Below are 17004 nucleotides of genomic sequence, written 5' to 3'. Positions count from 1 at the left end.
TACATGATGCTGATGATGGTGGAAAGCATCGCCTCTGACGACTCAGGTAAGGGTGCGAACTCTATATTATGATGGCATAAAATCCGAATTGGATTTTGGATTTATGAGATTCAAATCCTATATGGATTTTGGGATTCCAATTGCAAATACCCAATCTGACCGTATTTGGGGATGAAGGACCTGAAATCCTCAATGCATAGGATTGGGTTTCGAAATCCCTAATTATCTAGATTTAGGGTTTCGAAATCTGAATGTCCAATATTTGAATTTGAGATTTGAAATCCCTAATTCAAATCTGGATGGGATTCAAAATTTCTAATTGGTTGTCTGGATTTGGGGCTAATCTAGAATTCTCCTAATTGCCGATCTGAGATTCGAAATCCAAAATCTCCAATGGGAAATAGAATCTGAAAATCCCAAATAGGGATTCAGGTTTTCGAAATCTCTAATTGACTACTTAATAGAGGGATTCGAAATCCCTAATCTTAACTGGATTTTGGGGTTATAAAACTGAAATCCCCAATTTTGGATTTAGGATTAAAAATCTCTAAACATTAATACAGGCTTCTAATTGAGAAAAAATAAATCCTGATTACCTATATGGGTTTCGAATTCAAAAACCTAATTCGAATCTGAATATGTAATAGATGAATCTGATCATCCATGCCTTTGCACAGTGTCTCTGATACCAACTGTGAGACTTATCTGATATGCGGAATTGGCTAACGGACCTAGCTGTGTATAGAACATGATGATCAAGAGGAGAAATAGGGCGTACCTATCTGAGATGCCATAGATGAAGCAGTAGAATACCAGAATGTAATGCTTAGGTTTTCCTCTCTTTCACACCCTTATAATAGAAGAATCAATGAGACTTTACCTTCTATCTTGTAGTATACGATCGGAGACTTAGGCCCCGTTTGTTAAATCTGAAGTCTAAAGCCTGAATCTGAAATCTGAAGCTGAATCTGAAAACTGAAGCCTGAATCTGAAATCTGAAGTCAAAAAACCTGTTTGGTAATTATGGCTGAAGTCTGAAAATTAAGTATTGAATTTGAAACAATTTGTTTGTTAAAAAACACATGTGAAATGTCTGAAATATGTTAATTTGACATATTTGCCTCTATTTCCTTTTTGGAAATGTTTTACATTATAAAGAAATTATTTTTTATTAAATGAAAATAAAATTATTCTATTTAATTCAAATAAACTATAAATTACTTAATAGAAAATTAAAATATCATTATTCATAAAAACAGATAAAAAATTAATAATTTGCATGTATAAGTGTGGCTGAAATTACTTCTCGCATATTAGACATAATAGTTTGTTTAAAGTTTCCAAATACTCATTCCACTTCAGGCATATCATTCTCTGATTCAACATTCATTTCCGAAAGAACATTTTCATTATTGTATTGTTAGAAGAGTGGATCGGAGATATATTCTTTTCTGATGTAGTTGTGTAGTGTCATGCATGCAATAACTATGTCTCTTTGTGTCGGGAAGGAATATGGTTTTCAAAATTGCAAAACGCACCTTCAACACACCAAAAGACCTTTCGATTACATTCCGTAACTTCGCATGCATATGATTAAAAACCTCTGTGGCCCCATGAATATTTCAACTGTGGACGTTTAATTATTAAGAGTCAAGTGGGTCGTACTAAAGGAAAAGGTATTTAGGGAAATTCCTACCGTTGAAACCTCTTTGGTTTGATAGTGATATTTACATGTCATCCATTCCGTTAATAACGTCACTCCTACTGGGATGAACTGAAAACACAAATATTATCATGATTCAAAACTTCTGTGGCCCCACGAATATTTCAACTGTGGATGTTTAATTATCATGTTTTCAGCTTACTTGAGCATTGGATACGGTTCATCTTTGGCCTCATGTCCTAAAATGAACTCACAAAACGGATGGACGGTTAGGATTTCTCACAAACATCCTAGTGGGCCCCACCTGTGTTCCCAGTGTGGGAACTTGCCGCGGGAAGCGAATTGCGAGTAACTCAGTATGATAAGCGTACTGAGTAAACTCCGTGGGGTCCACCGTGATCTACATATTTTATCTACTCCGTCCATCCATTTTAAAAAATAATTTTATGGCTTGAGCCCAAAAATGAAATATATCCAAATCTCAAGTGGACCTCACCACGGGAAACAGTGCGAATTAAAATTCTACCATTGAAAATTTCTTAGGCCCACAGGATTTTTGGATCAAGCTTATATTTGAGTTTTCCCTTCATCCATGTTTGTGTGATCTTATGAACAGGTTGGATAACAAATAAACATCACCGTCGGCCCTAGCGAGGTTTCAACGGTGGAAGTCATTATTCCCACTGTTTCCTTTGGTGTGGTCCAGTTGACCTTTGAGCATGCTTGTATTTTAGAATCAACCACTAAAATGATATGTAAAAACGGATGGACGGCGTGGATAATCCACATACATTCATAGTAGGCCCAACTGAGTTTACTCAGTACACAATCCTATTTCCTTGCTGCAAAAGGCTTTCGCAAGAAATCCGCGTCCAGTCCAAGACGGAAACGGATCGGCTACTCCACCAGCCACCATGGTCGCTGCTCTGTTAGTCCCTCCATGATATATGTGTTTCATCCTTTCCGTTCATCCATTTTTACAGATCATTATAGTGCTTCACCCCAAAAATTAGAGGGATATAAATCTCAGGTGGACCACACCATAGGAAAACAATAATGATTGGATATACATCATTAAAATCCTCCTAAGGCAAAATGTACTTTTTATTTGACATCCAATCTTTTTATTAGGTCATACAGGCCCAGATGAAGGGAAAAAACAAAAAATCAGCTTGATCCAAAACTTTTATGGTCCCCAAAAGGTTTTTAATAATCGACACTATTCAACACTGTTTCCTGTAATGTGGTCCACTTGAGATTTTGATATACCTAATTTTTTGTCCCATACCATGAAATGATCTGGAAAAATAGATGGATAGCATGGATGAAACAAATACATCATGGTAGGGCCCACAGAGCACTGACCATCAGCCACTCGCTGATGGCAGTGGGAGTAGCCAGTCCGTTCCCGTCGTGTTTAATGAGGACGCGGATTGCGTACTACCCTCGCCCGTCCCTGGCTCCGAACGGACAGTTCTGTGGGCGGGCCCACCGTGATGTATATGTACATCCAAACCGACAATCCCTTTTCTCAGATTATTTTAAGGCATGACCACAAAAATGAGGTAGATCCAATGCTCAAGTGGACCACACCAAATAATAATCTTGGTTGCATTAAAATACACCAGTTGCATTAAATGCAAGAGTCAACCGTGATGTGGTCCATTTGATCATTAGATCTGACTCATTTTTGTTCTGATGCCTTAAAATAATATGAGAAAAGGGATAAAGGGTTTGGATGTACAGGTACATCACAATGGGCCCACCCACAGAACTGCCCGTTCAGAGTTAGGGACAGGCGGGGGTAGTACGCAATCCGCGTCCGTTGTACGAACGATTCAAAGAGATCAAAGTTACATGGGCCACTGTGATGTTTTTTTACCATCCAACCTATTCATTAGGTCATGAAGACGTGGATGAAGTGAAAACACAAATATCAGCTTCATCTGAAACTTCTCCAGCTCTCAAGAAGTTTTTAATGGTGAACGTTCAATCCCCACCTTATGGTCCAATGGTCCAATTAATCATTGGACCTGCTTCTTTTATTGGACCACATTTTAAATTATTTGAAAAAAGTTGATAGACGGTGTGGATCAAACACATAAATCATGGTGGGGCATAAAGAAGTTTCACAGGTTAAAGGTTGATTTTGTATTGCGCAGACAATTAAAAAGAAAAACTTTCCATAGTAACTTGAAAAGGGGTACTTTGGAAGCAAAAATTTTTTGTTTAATGAAAAATCACGGAGCGTATTCTGCGTTCACCATTAAGCCAGACTCCTATCATGGAAAGAATTCAGTGAAAAACCACTTAGCGCTTTCCGTCTTCTGTGTTAACAACGCATTAACAAACACCACTAAACACAGAAATTTTTCCCCATTCCATGTTAAGTGCAAAAATTCAGCCTTAACAAACACGGCCTTAGCCTTCTTTTATAGATTGGCTAGGGTGTAAAGAGTTTGAATTTCATTACAACTTTTTCCTCATGGCTCCACTTGTTAGTATCCTAGTAGTATACAAATAGTTGTGCTTATCATAGCTATAACATTCTAGCCCGTGCCGATAAGAATCATACATTTAGATGAGAGCCCTTGCAGACGGAAGCGGATTGGCTGGTGTACCACACACCAGATCGCTGGTGTGGTTACCTGTCGTGCGAAAACGAGCGCCGACGTTCCTCGATCTCCCCGTTGTACGAACGGTTCAAAGGATATCAAAGTTGCATTTGCCCTAAAATGATGTATTTTTATATCCAAACCGTTCATACAGTTTTTGAGATCATTTTAGAGCATCATACGGTGATGAATCATATCCAAAACTCAACTGGACCACACCACAGATGGCAGCAGGGAGAATGATTTTCACCGTTAAAACATTCATAGGGCCCACCCTAACGTTAATTTTCCATCCAATCTGTTCATAAGGTCAAAAAGACCTGGATGAAGAGGAAAAACAAATATCATATTGATCAAAAACTTCTGTGACCCCCAAAAGGGTTTCAATGGTAGACGTTCAATCCCCCACTTCTTTTTCAGTGTGGTCCACTTGATCTTTAGATATATCTTATTTTTTCAGTTCAAGACTTATGACGATCTCACCAAATGGATGGACGGTTTGGATATAACACATACCTCATGATGGCGCCCACAGAGCTTGCTGACGTCAATACACTAGCTAGATAGCTGATGTGTGGTACATCCGCTTCTCCCCTGCAGACGATCGCGGGTAGTACCCAATCTGCGACCGTACTGGACAGGTCACCACCGACGCAATGGATTAGGTGCGGCACAGGCCTAACCCAACATGGTGCGGCCCTGATCGTACGCCTACCGTGATATATGTATTGTATATCCACACCGTCCACCGTTTTACCATCTCATTTTAAGGTATGATCCTAACATTGAAACAGATCAAAATCTCAGGTAGACCATGCTTCATGAGCCACTGGTCACTGATAATTAAAGGCTTGTTCTGGGCTACCAAAGTTTTAGATCAATCTGATATATATATTTTTTATTTCATCCCCTTCTGTGTGACTTTACCAACAGGTTGTATGGTAAATAAGCATTACTGTTGGCATTGAAGTGCACCCTTAAAATTTTTTAATGGTGGGCATTAAATCGCCACTTTTTCATATGGTGTGGTGCATAAGAGACTTAGATCTGATTCAGTTTTGGGCTCATGCTCTAAAATAAGTTGTAAAAACGGATGGACAGAGCAGATATACAATACATGCATGAGGGTGAGCCAATCGGTCAGGGCCGCACTGTGGTGGGTGAGGCCGGAGACGCACCTTATCCACTTTAGAATCCGAATCCCTGCAAGTTGGGCTGTGATGAGCTGTGATGAGCTCGTATCGGATAAAGCTGCATGAGTGGCTTCGTTGAACGGCCTATCCACTTTGTCGTCTTTTGCAACGGTTCTCACCTGCGCGGATACGTAAAGATTCTCTAACATACAGGAAATGACTTTCTATTCGTTAAATCCATGCCGTCCATCAGATACAAAACTCTTTTTTGGTCTTGATCCCAAAAATCCGGCTGATTCAACCTTTAGGTGAACCACTATCAAAATTATACCTAAAACATATAAACTCACTTGGTATGGCCCACCTTAGTTTTAGAATACTTTGATTTTGGGTTTTTTATTTCATCCTTATGAGGAATATCAGATGAACGGATTGGATGTAACCTAAACATCAAGGTGGGTCGTACATATAACTAATACGGTGGGCGTCAATTCCAGATGTTTCCAATCGTGTGGATTACCTGATTTTTTTTGTTATCAATATTTTCGGTTTTAATGGTTAATATGAGGCATAAGATCTGATGGACGGATTGGATCTCATGAAAGTTCCACCCACGTGGCTCTCGATTAGCCAAAACGTAGCACGAGGCACGCCAGGGCTGTTCGCACTTAATCTTTGAGGTAACGTTTTTTCAGGAGAATGCTTCATTCTAGCAAGTGGGGTCCGAACTAGCAATTGTTGCGTCGCACTCAATATACCTACGGTCCGTAAATATCTTCTTGATTGGGCGGCTTATAATCTTTACCATAAATACGCGACTATGTATATACCTACGCTCCATATATGGGGACGCTAACATCTTCTTATTTTGGAGTCTTGTGGGGAAGGTCCATCCAAGGTAGGATACAACGATGAACGGTCTAGATTACCCAAAAGCACTGGCGTGTTCTATAATTGGTATATCTTCATTGGCTGGAACTTCCACGTGTTGAATTATTAAATTATTACACTCTCATTCATGCAACGGCCGTTCTCTGTGAGCCTATTGAGATGTTTGTGTGAAATCCATACCGTCCATCAGTTGCGACGCATTTGATTTTAACTGCAAGGTGAGCCACACCAAGGTAACCGTTTAAAATCAGTAATAAAACCTTTAAATTTATGGCTCACGTGAGTTCTAGATGAAGATGGTTTTAAGGATGTCTCTTCATCATGGTGTGGCTCGCCTGATGAACGGGTTAGATGGAATGTAAGCAACATGATGTGAGTCTCCATCCCCACTGTTCCATGATGTGTGGCCCACCTGAGTTTTGGATCGGATTGATCTTCTGGATCAGGCATTAACATGAGACAACACAACAGATGGACCGAGTGGATGTCATGTAATTCATAGTGGGTCCAATGATCTAGGGTGTTGCACGCTCAGGTGTGTAGTGGATTCGGGTCCATCTGTTAGGACTTAGGACACTTTGAGTTCCCCAATGCAACTGCAACAATGTTAACCGTCCAACAATTAGCCTGACTGAAGCAAGCTGTCTGCATGTTTTAGGAAAGCGATGGACGGGTATGATTGTCCGATCCATGGCCCGCTTTGATTGAGAAATTCTTTTTATTGATCAGCATCAGACATGTCACAAATCGATAAGATCCAAACCGTTCATGAAGTAGGGACAAAAACACCAGGGAGAAGATGCGCTAGAGCGGGAGGAACCAGTATATGGTACATCCATCTCTCCATACTGCACACGACAGGATGATGTCTCGATCGGAACGGTCCATCTTGTGGGGCCTACTATGGATAAAAAATGGTTCGAAATAAATATAGATCTCCCCGTTAAGTTACTGTAGAAAACAAAAATTTTTAACGGTCAATTTTAAGATCCAGAAATCGAAAGTATATTGCATGAAAATAGTTGAATTTTCAATAAATAGCCTATCTATAATGAGATATGCTATATGGACGGTTCAGATAGACACAAAAAACTTCCAGGTATAGTCTCTAGAGTGATGGATTTATCATATCTCGGTTCTTCCCGCTCCACGTTAAGGATAAAACGCATTACTTCCGACAGTCCTAACTTCTATCGATTGCCAACTACTGGAAACTAAAGGACAGAGGAGTTATTTTGATACTCCGGCAGGATATGACAAGTCATACTCATGCACAAAGCATCTGTACACGTAACAGATTCCTAGATGCAAGTAAAGATACTATATGGGCCGTATCCCATTAATAAGATCAATTGGGCTAACCTCTGCTACATTTACTTACTAAATATGGACAGTTCAATTCTTTACATTCTATCCGTCCATTATACGTCCCCCAATAACAAAGAGTTTGTCCCATATTCAGTAAATTCTTTTCAACTTCTGACCCATCTATAGCGTCTCCCACGATTTGGACCAATTTATTAGAGTTTTTATATACTTAATGAACATCTTTCATGTGCATGAGTATGAACATATCGATCCTCCAGAGTATCAAAGTTTTCTTCTCATAAACAGGTTGAGTAGCGTGACTCGCTACTGAAGTGACGTCACCAAGTTCTGTGGACCCCACTGTGATGTATGATACTCAGCCAGCGTATAACGGTTAATACGCAGGCACTCAAAAATTTTATGCCTGAGATAAATTAAATTTTATTAAACCAGATAAATCACGTATCCAACTGTATCTAAGATAAAATCCTAAAATCAGATTGTTTGAACAATCATAACCTCTGATTCGTGGACACTTATTTGTTGAAATAGAGCCATTGGATATTCTTCATTTTTAACGGTCAGTAAATGTCCAACAATCTGGCATTTAAATAATCGAATAAAAGTAATATTTTTTTCATCATACATCTAAACCAGGGAATCGTAATTTAGACGGTGTAATTAGATATTTTTATCAGATATACAGTCCCTAACTTCCTGCGTATCATCCATCACACTTTACCTGAGTATCAAAGTTTTGGAGATCATAAATGGAAAACGCATGCTACTTTTGGCTAGATACCTACTGGGGTTTGATTCTCCATTGTTGGGATAGACGTATCAATTCTCATGAAATCCGTACCATCCATCAGTTACATCACCCATTTTTTGTCATTGATCCAAAAATTCAGGTCGATTAAAAGCTTATGTGGGCTACTCCAAAAATGTATACCTGAAACTTATAAATTTACTTGATATGACCCAGACGAGTTTTTAAATGATATTAATTTTGAAAAATTATGTAAACATGAGGAGTTACATCATATGAATGGATTGGATGGTATCTAAAAACTACGGTGGGCCCTAAAAAAATGTTGGATGTTCCATCCCAACTGTTTCCTATGTTGTATTCTACAAAAGTGTTGGATTATTATGAATTTTTAAATAAACGGTTTTAATAAAGAATAGTATTTGATGAACGGTTTGGATCCCATGAAAATCCACCCACGTGGCTATCGGTTTGAAAGTGACCCCCGTTAGGTGGCAAGCGCGAGGTACGCTAGCGCAGTTGCTCATACAAAGCGCCATTCAACTGCCAAACAACTGCCAAATGAAATTCATGTGTGGAAAAGGGAGCTGGACAGTGGCCTTCCATCCGTCCTCCGCTTTTTTCCATTATCCGGAAATATCGAGAGATGTGGAATTTCAGATAATTTCACCCATTATCTTCGGAGGCTCGCTTTAAGAGAGAGAGAGAAAGAGAGAGAAAGAGAAAAAGCTTGCAATGGCTATGGCAGCTGGGAGTTTTGGAGCTTGCTTTGGTCTGAAGCCCGTCGACAATCCACGGCTCTCAAATGGGTTTTGTGTCCGCTCCGATCTTATTCAGCAGTGTCGAATTCTGTATAAGGGAAGGTAGATTGATGGTTTTTTCTTGTATTGTGTTCTGTTTTTTTTACATGTTTTTCTTGAATTTGTCTGAAATGGTGTCAGTAATGCTTGTAGATTGTGTGGTTTGCATTTCTGTTTCTGTTTCCATTGGTTTGATTATTATTATTTTTTTATTTTTTATTTTTTTAAATTTAAATTTTGTTTATGAATTTTTATTTGAAATTCTGTTGATGTTAGTAGAATTTCGGTTATTTTGGTAATCAATGGAAGCTTTGGGGACTCTGCTTTCTATATTGATTTGGGTAATCCAGTCATCAGGGTATGAGAACTTAGTCTCGACAGTGGGGCCCATGGTTTGGTGATCCAGACGGTTGATCTGATGAACCACACGTTGGATGGGGGATGCCACAAATATCCTAACTTTCGATTGGTGGCTGTGGTCTGGAGAAAAGGCCAAAGATCATATGGCTAGGTAGATCTTATGGCTAGGCTCTTCCACACTTCTGTATATTTGGGCATCATCCATCAGTGTGGGACCCATCAGACTAACTATCTGGCCACTGAATTGTGGTCATGTGACATGATCTGGAGACGGTAACCTTTCCGTCGCTGGCCATTGGTTAAGAAAAAATACGGCCGTGATCTGGAAAAGGCCAAAGATCGGACGCTAGGGTCTTCCACTCTTCTGTATCTTTGGACATCCTTCATCAGTGTGATGTCCATCAGACCGATGATCTGAATCACTAATTGTTGGGGCCCAGGCGATTCCTCTGATTTTTACTTGGTTTTATTTTTTTAGGCATTGAATTCAGTCTAAGTATTACACATTGTATTTTACTCAGTTTTATCTACTTTTTAAATTTTTTTTTTTTTTTAATTGAGTATTTTTTTTTTTCCACTGAAAATGTATGAATATTCCCTTTCCATTTTTAGGCAATTCTGTTTTTCCCGTTTTGGGCACCTAGTCCATATCCGTAGGGTCTATTGGTTTGTTGATCCATACTGTTAATGTTATGGGGCCTGGTCAGATCAACTGTCTGGATCTCCAAACCATGGGCCCAATTTGTATTGATTTTTGGATCAGGACGATTGATGAACGAAGGAGACTATAATTCTTCTTCTGAGTTTCTTCTACTTTGTATGTTTTATGCTACATGTTTGTATGGATGTGTTGGTCTCACTAGATGTCTTGAAATCGATGGCCCGTTACATGTCCGATATTCTGTTTGTCTCCTTTTGTTTTTCACATTCACTGAACATATAGTGAATGCATGTTTCTTCTTTCTAGTTTTGATTCCTAACATGGTTGAGTATCTACTCGACGTTGATTCTGTAGTTGGCTTTTGTTAGATTGTCAAGCACACCTCCAAACACGCCACAAGCTGCATCCCCGACTGCTGTGGAGGTAGAATACAACCATGAATTTGTTGTGATCTATAAGCATTGCAATTGCATACATGCTTAAGCTCTTATGTTAGCAGGGAGGAAGTTCTAGTGATACAGTTCCTACTCCTAAAGTTATCATAGATCAGGATTCAGATCCAAACGCGACCATTGTCGAGATAACATTCGGCGACCGCCTTGGGGCCCTTCTCGATACTGTATGATACCGCATTCTTCCCAATACAAACATGGTTTTGTTCTCTAGAGGGATTAAACAACGCTAATGCTTCTGTTTAATCTAGCAGTCTTTACAGGTAGGACCCACCTCTCAGTTACTAATACCGCTTGTCTAGTGGGCCCGGTGGGGCGCTTCATTGAAAACTCTACCTGCAATCAGAAAATTCTAGTAGCCCGGTAATTGGTGGCCTGGATTATAGTCCTTGAGCATTGTACTCATTGACTACTGAAATAGGGGGTCCAAGAGTGCAATTTGCAAGAACTATGATCTTTTTCTCTGAAAATGAAATAGCCCATGGGCCATATGCAACAGAAAAATTCTACCAATGAATGGAAGCATATCTGAAGGTGGGCCAATACGTGGGCTTCATCTGTACAGAATGCTGGTTTGAAGGAAGACTCAGAATGTTTTTTTTTTTTTTTTTTGGGACAGTTTCGTATATCTTCGGCTAACAAAATTCTTATCTGCTGTAGATGAATGCCCTTAAGAACCTAGGACTCAATGTCGTCAAGGCAAAAGTCTTCTTGGACTCTTCCGGCAAGCACAACACATTCGCCATCACTAGAGCGTATGTTGTGCATCATATTAGAAAATACAAGACTTATATTTTATGAATCCTTTTGTTTCACAATGGCATTGGAATTTGGAAGTATGTATAGCCTATGGGCATTGATCTATTGAAACATTTGATAACTTGGTAGAGTATAGATGTCGATGTGACTGAATTCCATGCCTTATCACATGCTTTCGTGATGATTTGATTGCTGTAATGATTCATTCAGTCATTCAAATATGGGCAGTTCTGCTTCATTTGCATCGTTGCTGTAATTGATTATGAAGTTTATTCTGGCGACAAATTGCTGGGTCCTGAGCCTCATGAAACATATGTTTGCCGATGTGCAAAAATTCCATGGTCAGTAGACATGATGCTCACCGTTCGGTTCACCAGACCATTGATCAGACTGCCTTCTGTTGATGATTGCTCCAAAAAATCTCCCAGTTTGGAAGTCCCTAGTCTTGGATCCATGTACTATTTTGAACCATACATTTTGAGACCATTGATCAAAGGTTTAGGAACTTCTGTCAGGGAGGCTTTTGGGGCATTCACCATCGATATTGGGGCTTGAGATCAATGATCTGATGACTGAACCATGGGCCTAACATGCATGAAATCCTGCAAATTGACAAGCTGTATGATCCCTAGGGTTCAGAATCCTACTATTCCTATGTTGTAGTTGTTGTTGCTTACAACACATTTAGAGTGTTACAGCTAATTGGTGTTTTATGGATGTGGCCCATGACTTCAGTGATTTTGTTTTTCTTCAGGGATACTGGCCGGAAAGTTGATAATCCGGAGCTACTAGAGGCAATACGCCTGACAATCATCAATAATATGCTTGAATATCATCCGGTAATTCTTTGTAGTAGCCTTGACTTACAAAATCTATATGTAGACTTCTATGCATCACTTTCTAAAGTATCATTTTTATTGGATGGCTAACATTTGTGGACCAGGAATCAAGCGCTCAATTAGCGATGGGAGAGGCTTTTGGGATTGATCCACCAAAGCAAAAGGTATGTTGTTCAGTGCTGGAGGTGGAAATGGTCCCGGCATTGCCCTTGTGCAGAGTTATGGGGGCAAATGCCCATTGGCAAATCCAAACAAAAGCAGCCCACATGTGCAAACATGCAGCGCGTATGTGAGAATCCTGGTAGTTCTTCAGACGGACCCATGGCTAATGTTTCCTGGTCAAAATCAGGCCTATCTTCTGTTTATATGGGCCAGAGTTGTATGAAAATAATAAATGGAAAGCTTAAAAATGCAAATCAACTCTACTCTTTCAACTCACATTTATGGCCTACCATTGGGGTTGACCTGATGAACGGTCTGGGTCTCACATGGATGCAGATCTGGGGTTCTTGTCCTTTGGTGTTTGCAGATGGGTGCTCGCAATTCGAATAGCTATTCGAAGTTATAATTTCTTTGACCAGTTTTTAAAGTCTATAACCTATAAAAACTTCATCTCTTGTTTGTATATGCAGTTCTTTCCTTGATTCTGTTTAATGGTGTGTTTGGTTGGCACTGAATTTCATGACCAATCAATCTAAATTGATGAAAAATATCATTGAATTTCATGATATTTGACACAACCAAACACACCATAAACTTTCTTGTATCAATGCAAAGGTTCACTTAGATTTTTTTTTTTCCCCTTTCTTTCCATTATATGTATCTGGCCTTGTATGATCTACCTATGTTTTCTATTCTCTTCACTTCTCCGAGCTCAGGTTGATGTGGACATTGCAACTCATGTACGTGTCTATGATGACGGCCCTGATCGAAGGTATGTGTGTGCACTGCAATTGTATCCAATGATTAGTTCATGACCTTATTAATTCATTCCATTCAAGGCCCTTCACTTCAAACACATGAATTTTACTAAAAAGTGGCCCTAAGGGCCTGTATAGGGCAGCGAGTAAGTTCTAGACCGTGTCCTGTGTTTGGATGCACACAACTGAATTGAATTGCAAAAAATTAGTTGTAACAAGAGGAAAATTGTAATGGCGGTTGCCGTTACATTCCTTTCAACTCCAACTTGAAAGTAATATTACTGCATTTTGGAGCCCAACTCCCTCAATATCAATAGGAAAGAAGGTAAATACAATTTGGTCACTTCCATTTTATTAACACGAATAAGTTGCAATTCAATCCAATAGTGCATCCAAACAGTGTAAAGTGATACAGAATTGGATTTTCTATAGATAGATACGGTCTAATCCTATGCTACAGCAATGGGTTTGTTATTTTTTGTATTTTGAACATTTTCTCACTTATTGAAGTGAGAAGAATTCCTGTGCGTGAATAATCCGGTTTCACATGCTTGGATGTGTGGCAGCTGACATAAACATGTTATTCTCCCCTGCAGCCTACTATACGTGGAGACTGTGGACCGCCCTGGACTATTGGTGGACCTTGTTACGGCCATCACAGACATAAGCATTGCAGTCGAATCAGGAGAGTTCGACACGGAGGTTGTAATCACATCCCTATCTGTTTACGATTGCATTTGGATGCACTATTGAGTTGAATTGAATAGTTTGTTCACTTAACTAGGCATGTCCAAATTGCAATCGTATTACTTTCAAGTTTGGTTTGAAAGGAATGTAACTGCATTTTAGGGATATTTCGGTTTGAGTACTATCAGAGGTGGCTACAGTTTGGTCATTTTAGGGATACTTCTCATAATGCTTGTGTGCCCACGTAAATTCTAGATGGAAATGATATTTGGGGCACCATACTTATCAAGGTGTGACATGTGGATGGCTTGGATTCCACACAGATGTCTCCGGTGCACATGTGTGTAGGTAAAAATGTTTGGGAATCTTTTATCTCAAGGTGAAATGAGAGAGAATTCATTTGAAGTATATATAGAGTGTACAATTGATAGGTTTTCCTCCATTAATGGGATAACCTTCCAAATCAAAAAAATAAATTTAAAATCAAATTTTCAAAATCATATATGTAAAAACCCTAGAATTTTAGGAGATGAGTTGTCAGTTAGTTGTAGATTGACACTAGACCAACGAAGAGTCATATCATTTCTATCGATAAGATGGTAGGAAAACAACGCCTTTCAATTTTCTTTTTTTTAGGAAAACAGCATTCAACCTTTTCTCCTGTTAGGGTGGCAGATTTAAACTTGAATGATTTTGTGGTGGCAGCCAAACAGTACCAAAATTCTAAATCTCCATCCTCACAGACATTTGAATTTTTGGGTTTGCAGGGGCTCTTGGCAAAGGCAAAGTTCCACGTCAGCTACCGGGACAAAGCAATCATCAAGCCTCTGCAAATGGTAAAATGTACCACATTCTAGGTGGACTCTAGTACACATATGCCGATGTATGTATGTATGTATGCTAGTATATACATACACATGAACCCGTACAGATACAAATACACATGTTTCCTTGCACTCACATTTATGCAAGCTTTAGGTACATAATGTATGTACGTATGTACGCATGTATATATCTATGTATGTGCATATGAATGTACATTCACATATCTGTATTATACTGTTCTGTTGGAAACTAACACAGGCCTTTGATTCATTCGACATTGCAGGTTCTATCTAACAGCTTGCGGTACTTCTTGAGGCGGCCCAGCACTGAGGAGTCGAGTTTTTAAGCCATTTTAAAGACATCATGTTGCCTATTTGCCCAAAATGCATGCACCCAAGTAGGCTTTTCATATAAAAAGAGCAGCCAATTTTATGACCAAACCGCTCTCTGAAATTCTCTTAGGTCCAATAAGTTTAAAGGAAGAAAATGTAATACCATTTTAATCAATGTAAACACAACCTACTTATGTTACCATTCTCACGTTCCGATTGCAAGACTGTTTTCCTATAATCATTTATGACGCAGGGATGGATGTGATGAGGTCGATCACTGTCTTCTTCGGGATAATTACTTCGAATCCACGGAGTTTCTTTGGACTCCTTAGAGAGATTCCTCGAATCCACGAGGAAAAATAGAAATAAATTTAAAAATAAGTTAATTGATGATAAAAACGAAATTACAATACTTTAAATAGTGAGTTATTATAAATAGTAAACTTATTATTTATATATGGTCATGATTTCTACTAGACTTCATGGTTTTTGGCAAAAAATAGCAAGTGTCCAATTTGGCCCAATCACATTATTCTCCTAAATTTTCTAAGCCCTTTTCATGTTGGGCACGACTCCTAAAGTTCAGAGGATCAAGAGTTATGATCCAACTAATACTTACTATTAATAGTAAAAATGAAATTAAAATGGACTTTCGACCGTCGATTCAATGGAATCTCACAAATTCGGCGTGAGCAACCCGGCATAGCGGGGTTGGTTGGCTAAAGTAGCTTCTCATACTCCAAAATCATATACTGTACGTCGAATAACTCATTTCAGTTTCTGAGATAACGCGGCATACGCCTGCATTTGGGTTATGACGGTCCTGATCACTTCTGCCTCCGATTGGGCCTTCTTTGGTCCATCTTGGCCATGAAGGTGTCCACTATCCGCTCTACATCAATTTATGTATCACATGTTTGGGAGAATTTTTAGTATTTTGTGTCAGCATTTAGATCTGTATATATCATTACCCAATATATATGTTCATGTTAGAATGTTCGATCGAGCATTTTCTCAGCCTAAACGAGCTATACGTGTGGTAACCTGGATCGTTCATATGGTGGGCCCCATGGTGGATTGGAGATGCATGAAATGCTCCCACATCAGATGATCTTGACAAATCTGGTGGGTCATATTAAGTGTGGACCATTGGTTGTAATTGTCTTTGTTGGATGGCTAGGATAATCTGAGAGGGCGTTATTGGCGAACGGGCGATTGAATTAAGCGGTTGATGGATCCAGCAACATCAGATTATAGTACCCTGTAAGGGGTGAATCTTAGTGGGATTGATTTATAAAGCCCAACAGGTTTCATGCCATGGTGGTTTTGATGGACGGTTTGGATCTTGCACACATGTCGCCAGGTGTGTGAAGACTGTCTGCATAATTTTCCTTTAGTCACTAGTATTATTTCATTTTGAATGATAAAATTTTCCGATTAGGATGATGTTAGTATTAAGAGTAGTTATTTGATACTCTAGCACCTATGATGTTTCACACGGAAGCAGTTGGGCATACATTAATTAACTCAAATTAAACTGACTAAATTGTGGAGCCCACTGTTAATAAATTAAGTCCTAAAATTAGATTGGTTGAATAATCCTAGCCTTTGATTCGTGGATACTGTTGAGAGAAGAAATCCCTTCTTAACCACACACATCAATATGGATCAAAAGAAAAAAGAGAAAGTATGTAAATCACATTCAATACGTGGATTTATATGGTTTCTTTTCAGTACATTCATACATTCAAATCAATTTAGTATGCTCAAAGACTAAAAGATAAAGAAGCAACTTTAAATACAATAACAGCTCTCTCTTTTGATATAATATATATTATCCCAAATGAACAATACATCTCATCTAGGCTCTACATAACCTAAAATGCTTGTTTATTAAATTAGGACGAATGAATATTTTTCATTTTAACCTCTAATAAGTGACCATTAATTCGATTAGATGACCAAACAAGAGCAACTTTTGGTTCATGAT

The 17004-nt window shown here is 38.9% G+C and overlaps 1 protein-coding gene across 1 annotated transcript; it reads left to right on the top strand.

Annotated features, from left to right (window-relative positions):
- Window positions 1-8995: 8995 nt before the first annotated feature.
- Window positions 8996-15222, top strand: LOC131256727 (ACT domain-containing protein ACR11-like). Its single transcript, XM_058257743.1, has 10 exons — window positions 8996-9242; window positions 10569-10623; window positions 10700-10819; window positions 11313-11407; window positions 12166-12250; window positions 12355-12414; window positions 13129-13184; window positions 13767-13872; window positions 14625-14693; window positions 14966-15222. The coding sequence occupies exons 1-10, from the start codon at window positions 9115-9117 to the stop codon at window positions 15026-15028; spliced, it is 837 nt and encodes a 278-aa protein (XP_058113726.1). The 5' UTR covers window positions 8996-9114; the 3' UTR covers window positions 15029-15222.
- The last annotated feature ends 1782 nt before the right edge of the window (window positions 15223-17004 follow it).

Source organism: Magnolia sinica, chromosome 9 (assembly GCF_029962835.1).
Source record: "Magnolia sinica isolate HGM2019 chromosome 9, MsV1, whole genome shotgun sequence".
Lineage (NCBI taxonomy): Eukaryota > Viridiplantae > Streptophyta > Magnoliopsida > Magnoliales > Magnoliaceae > Magnolia > Magnolia sinica.
Note: the sequence above shows the minus strand (reverse complement) of the source record. Positions and strands in the feature narration are given on the sequence as shown.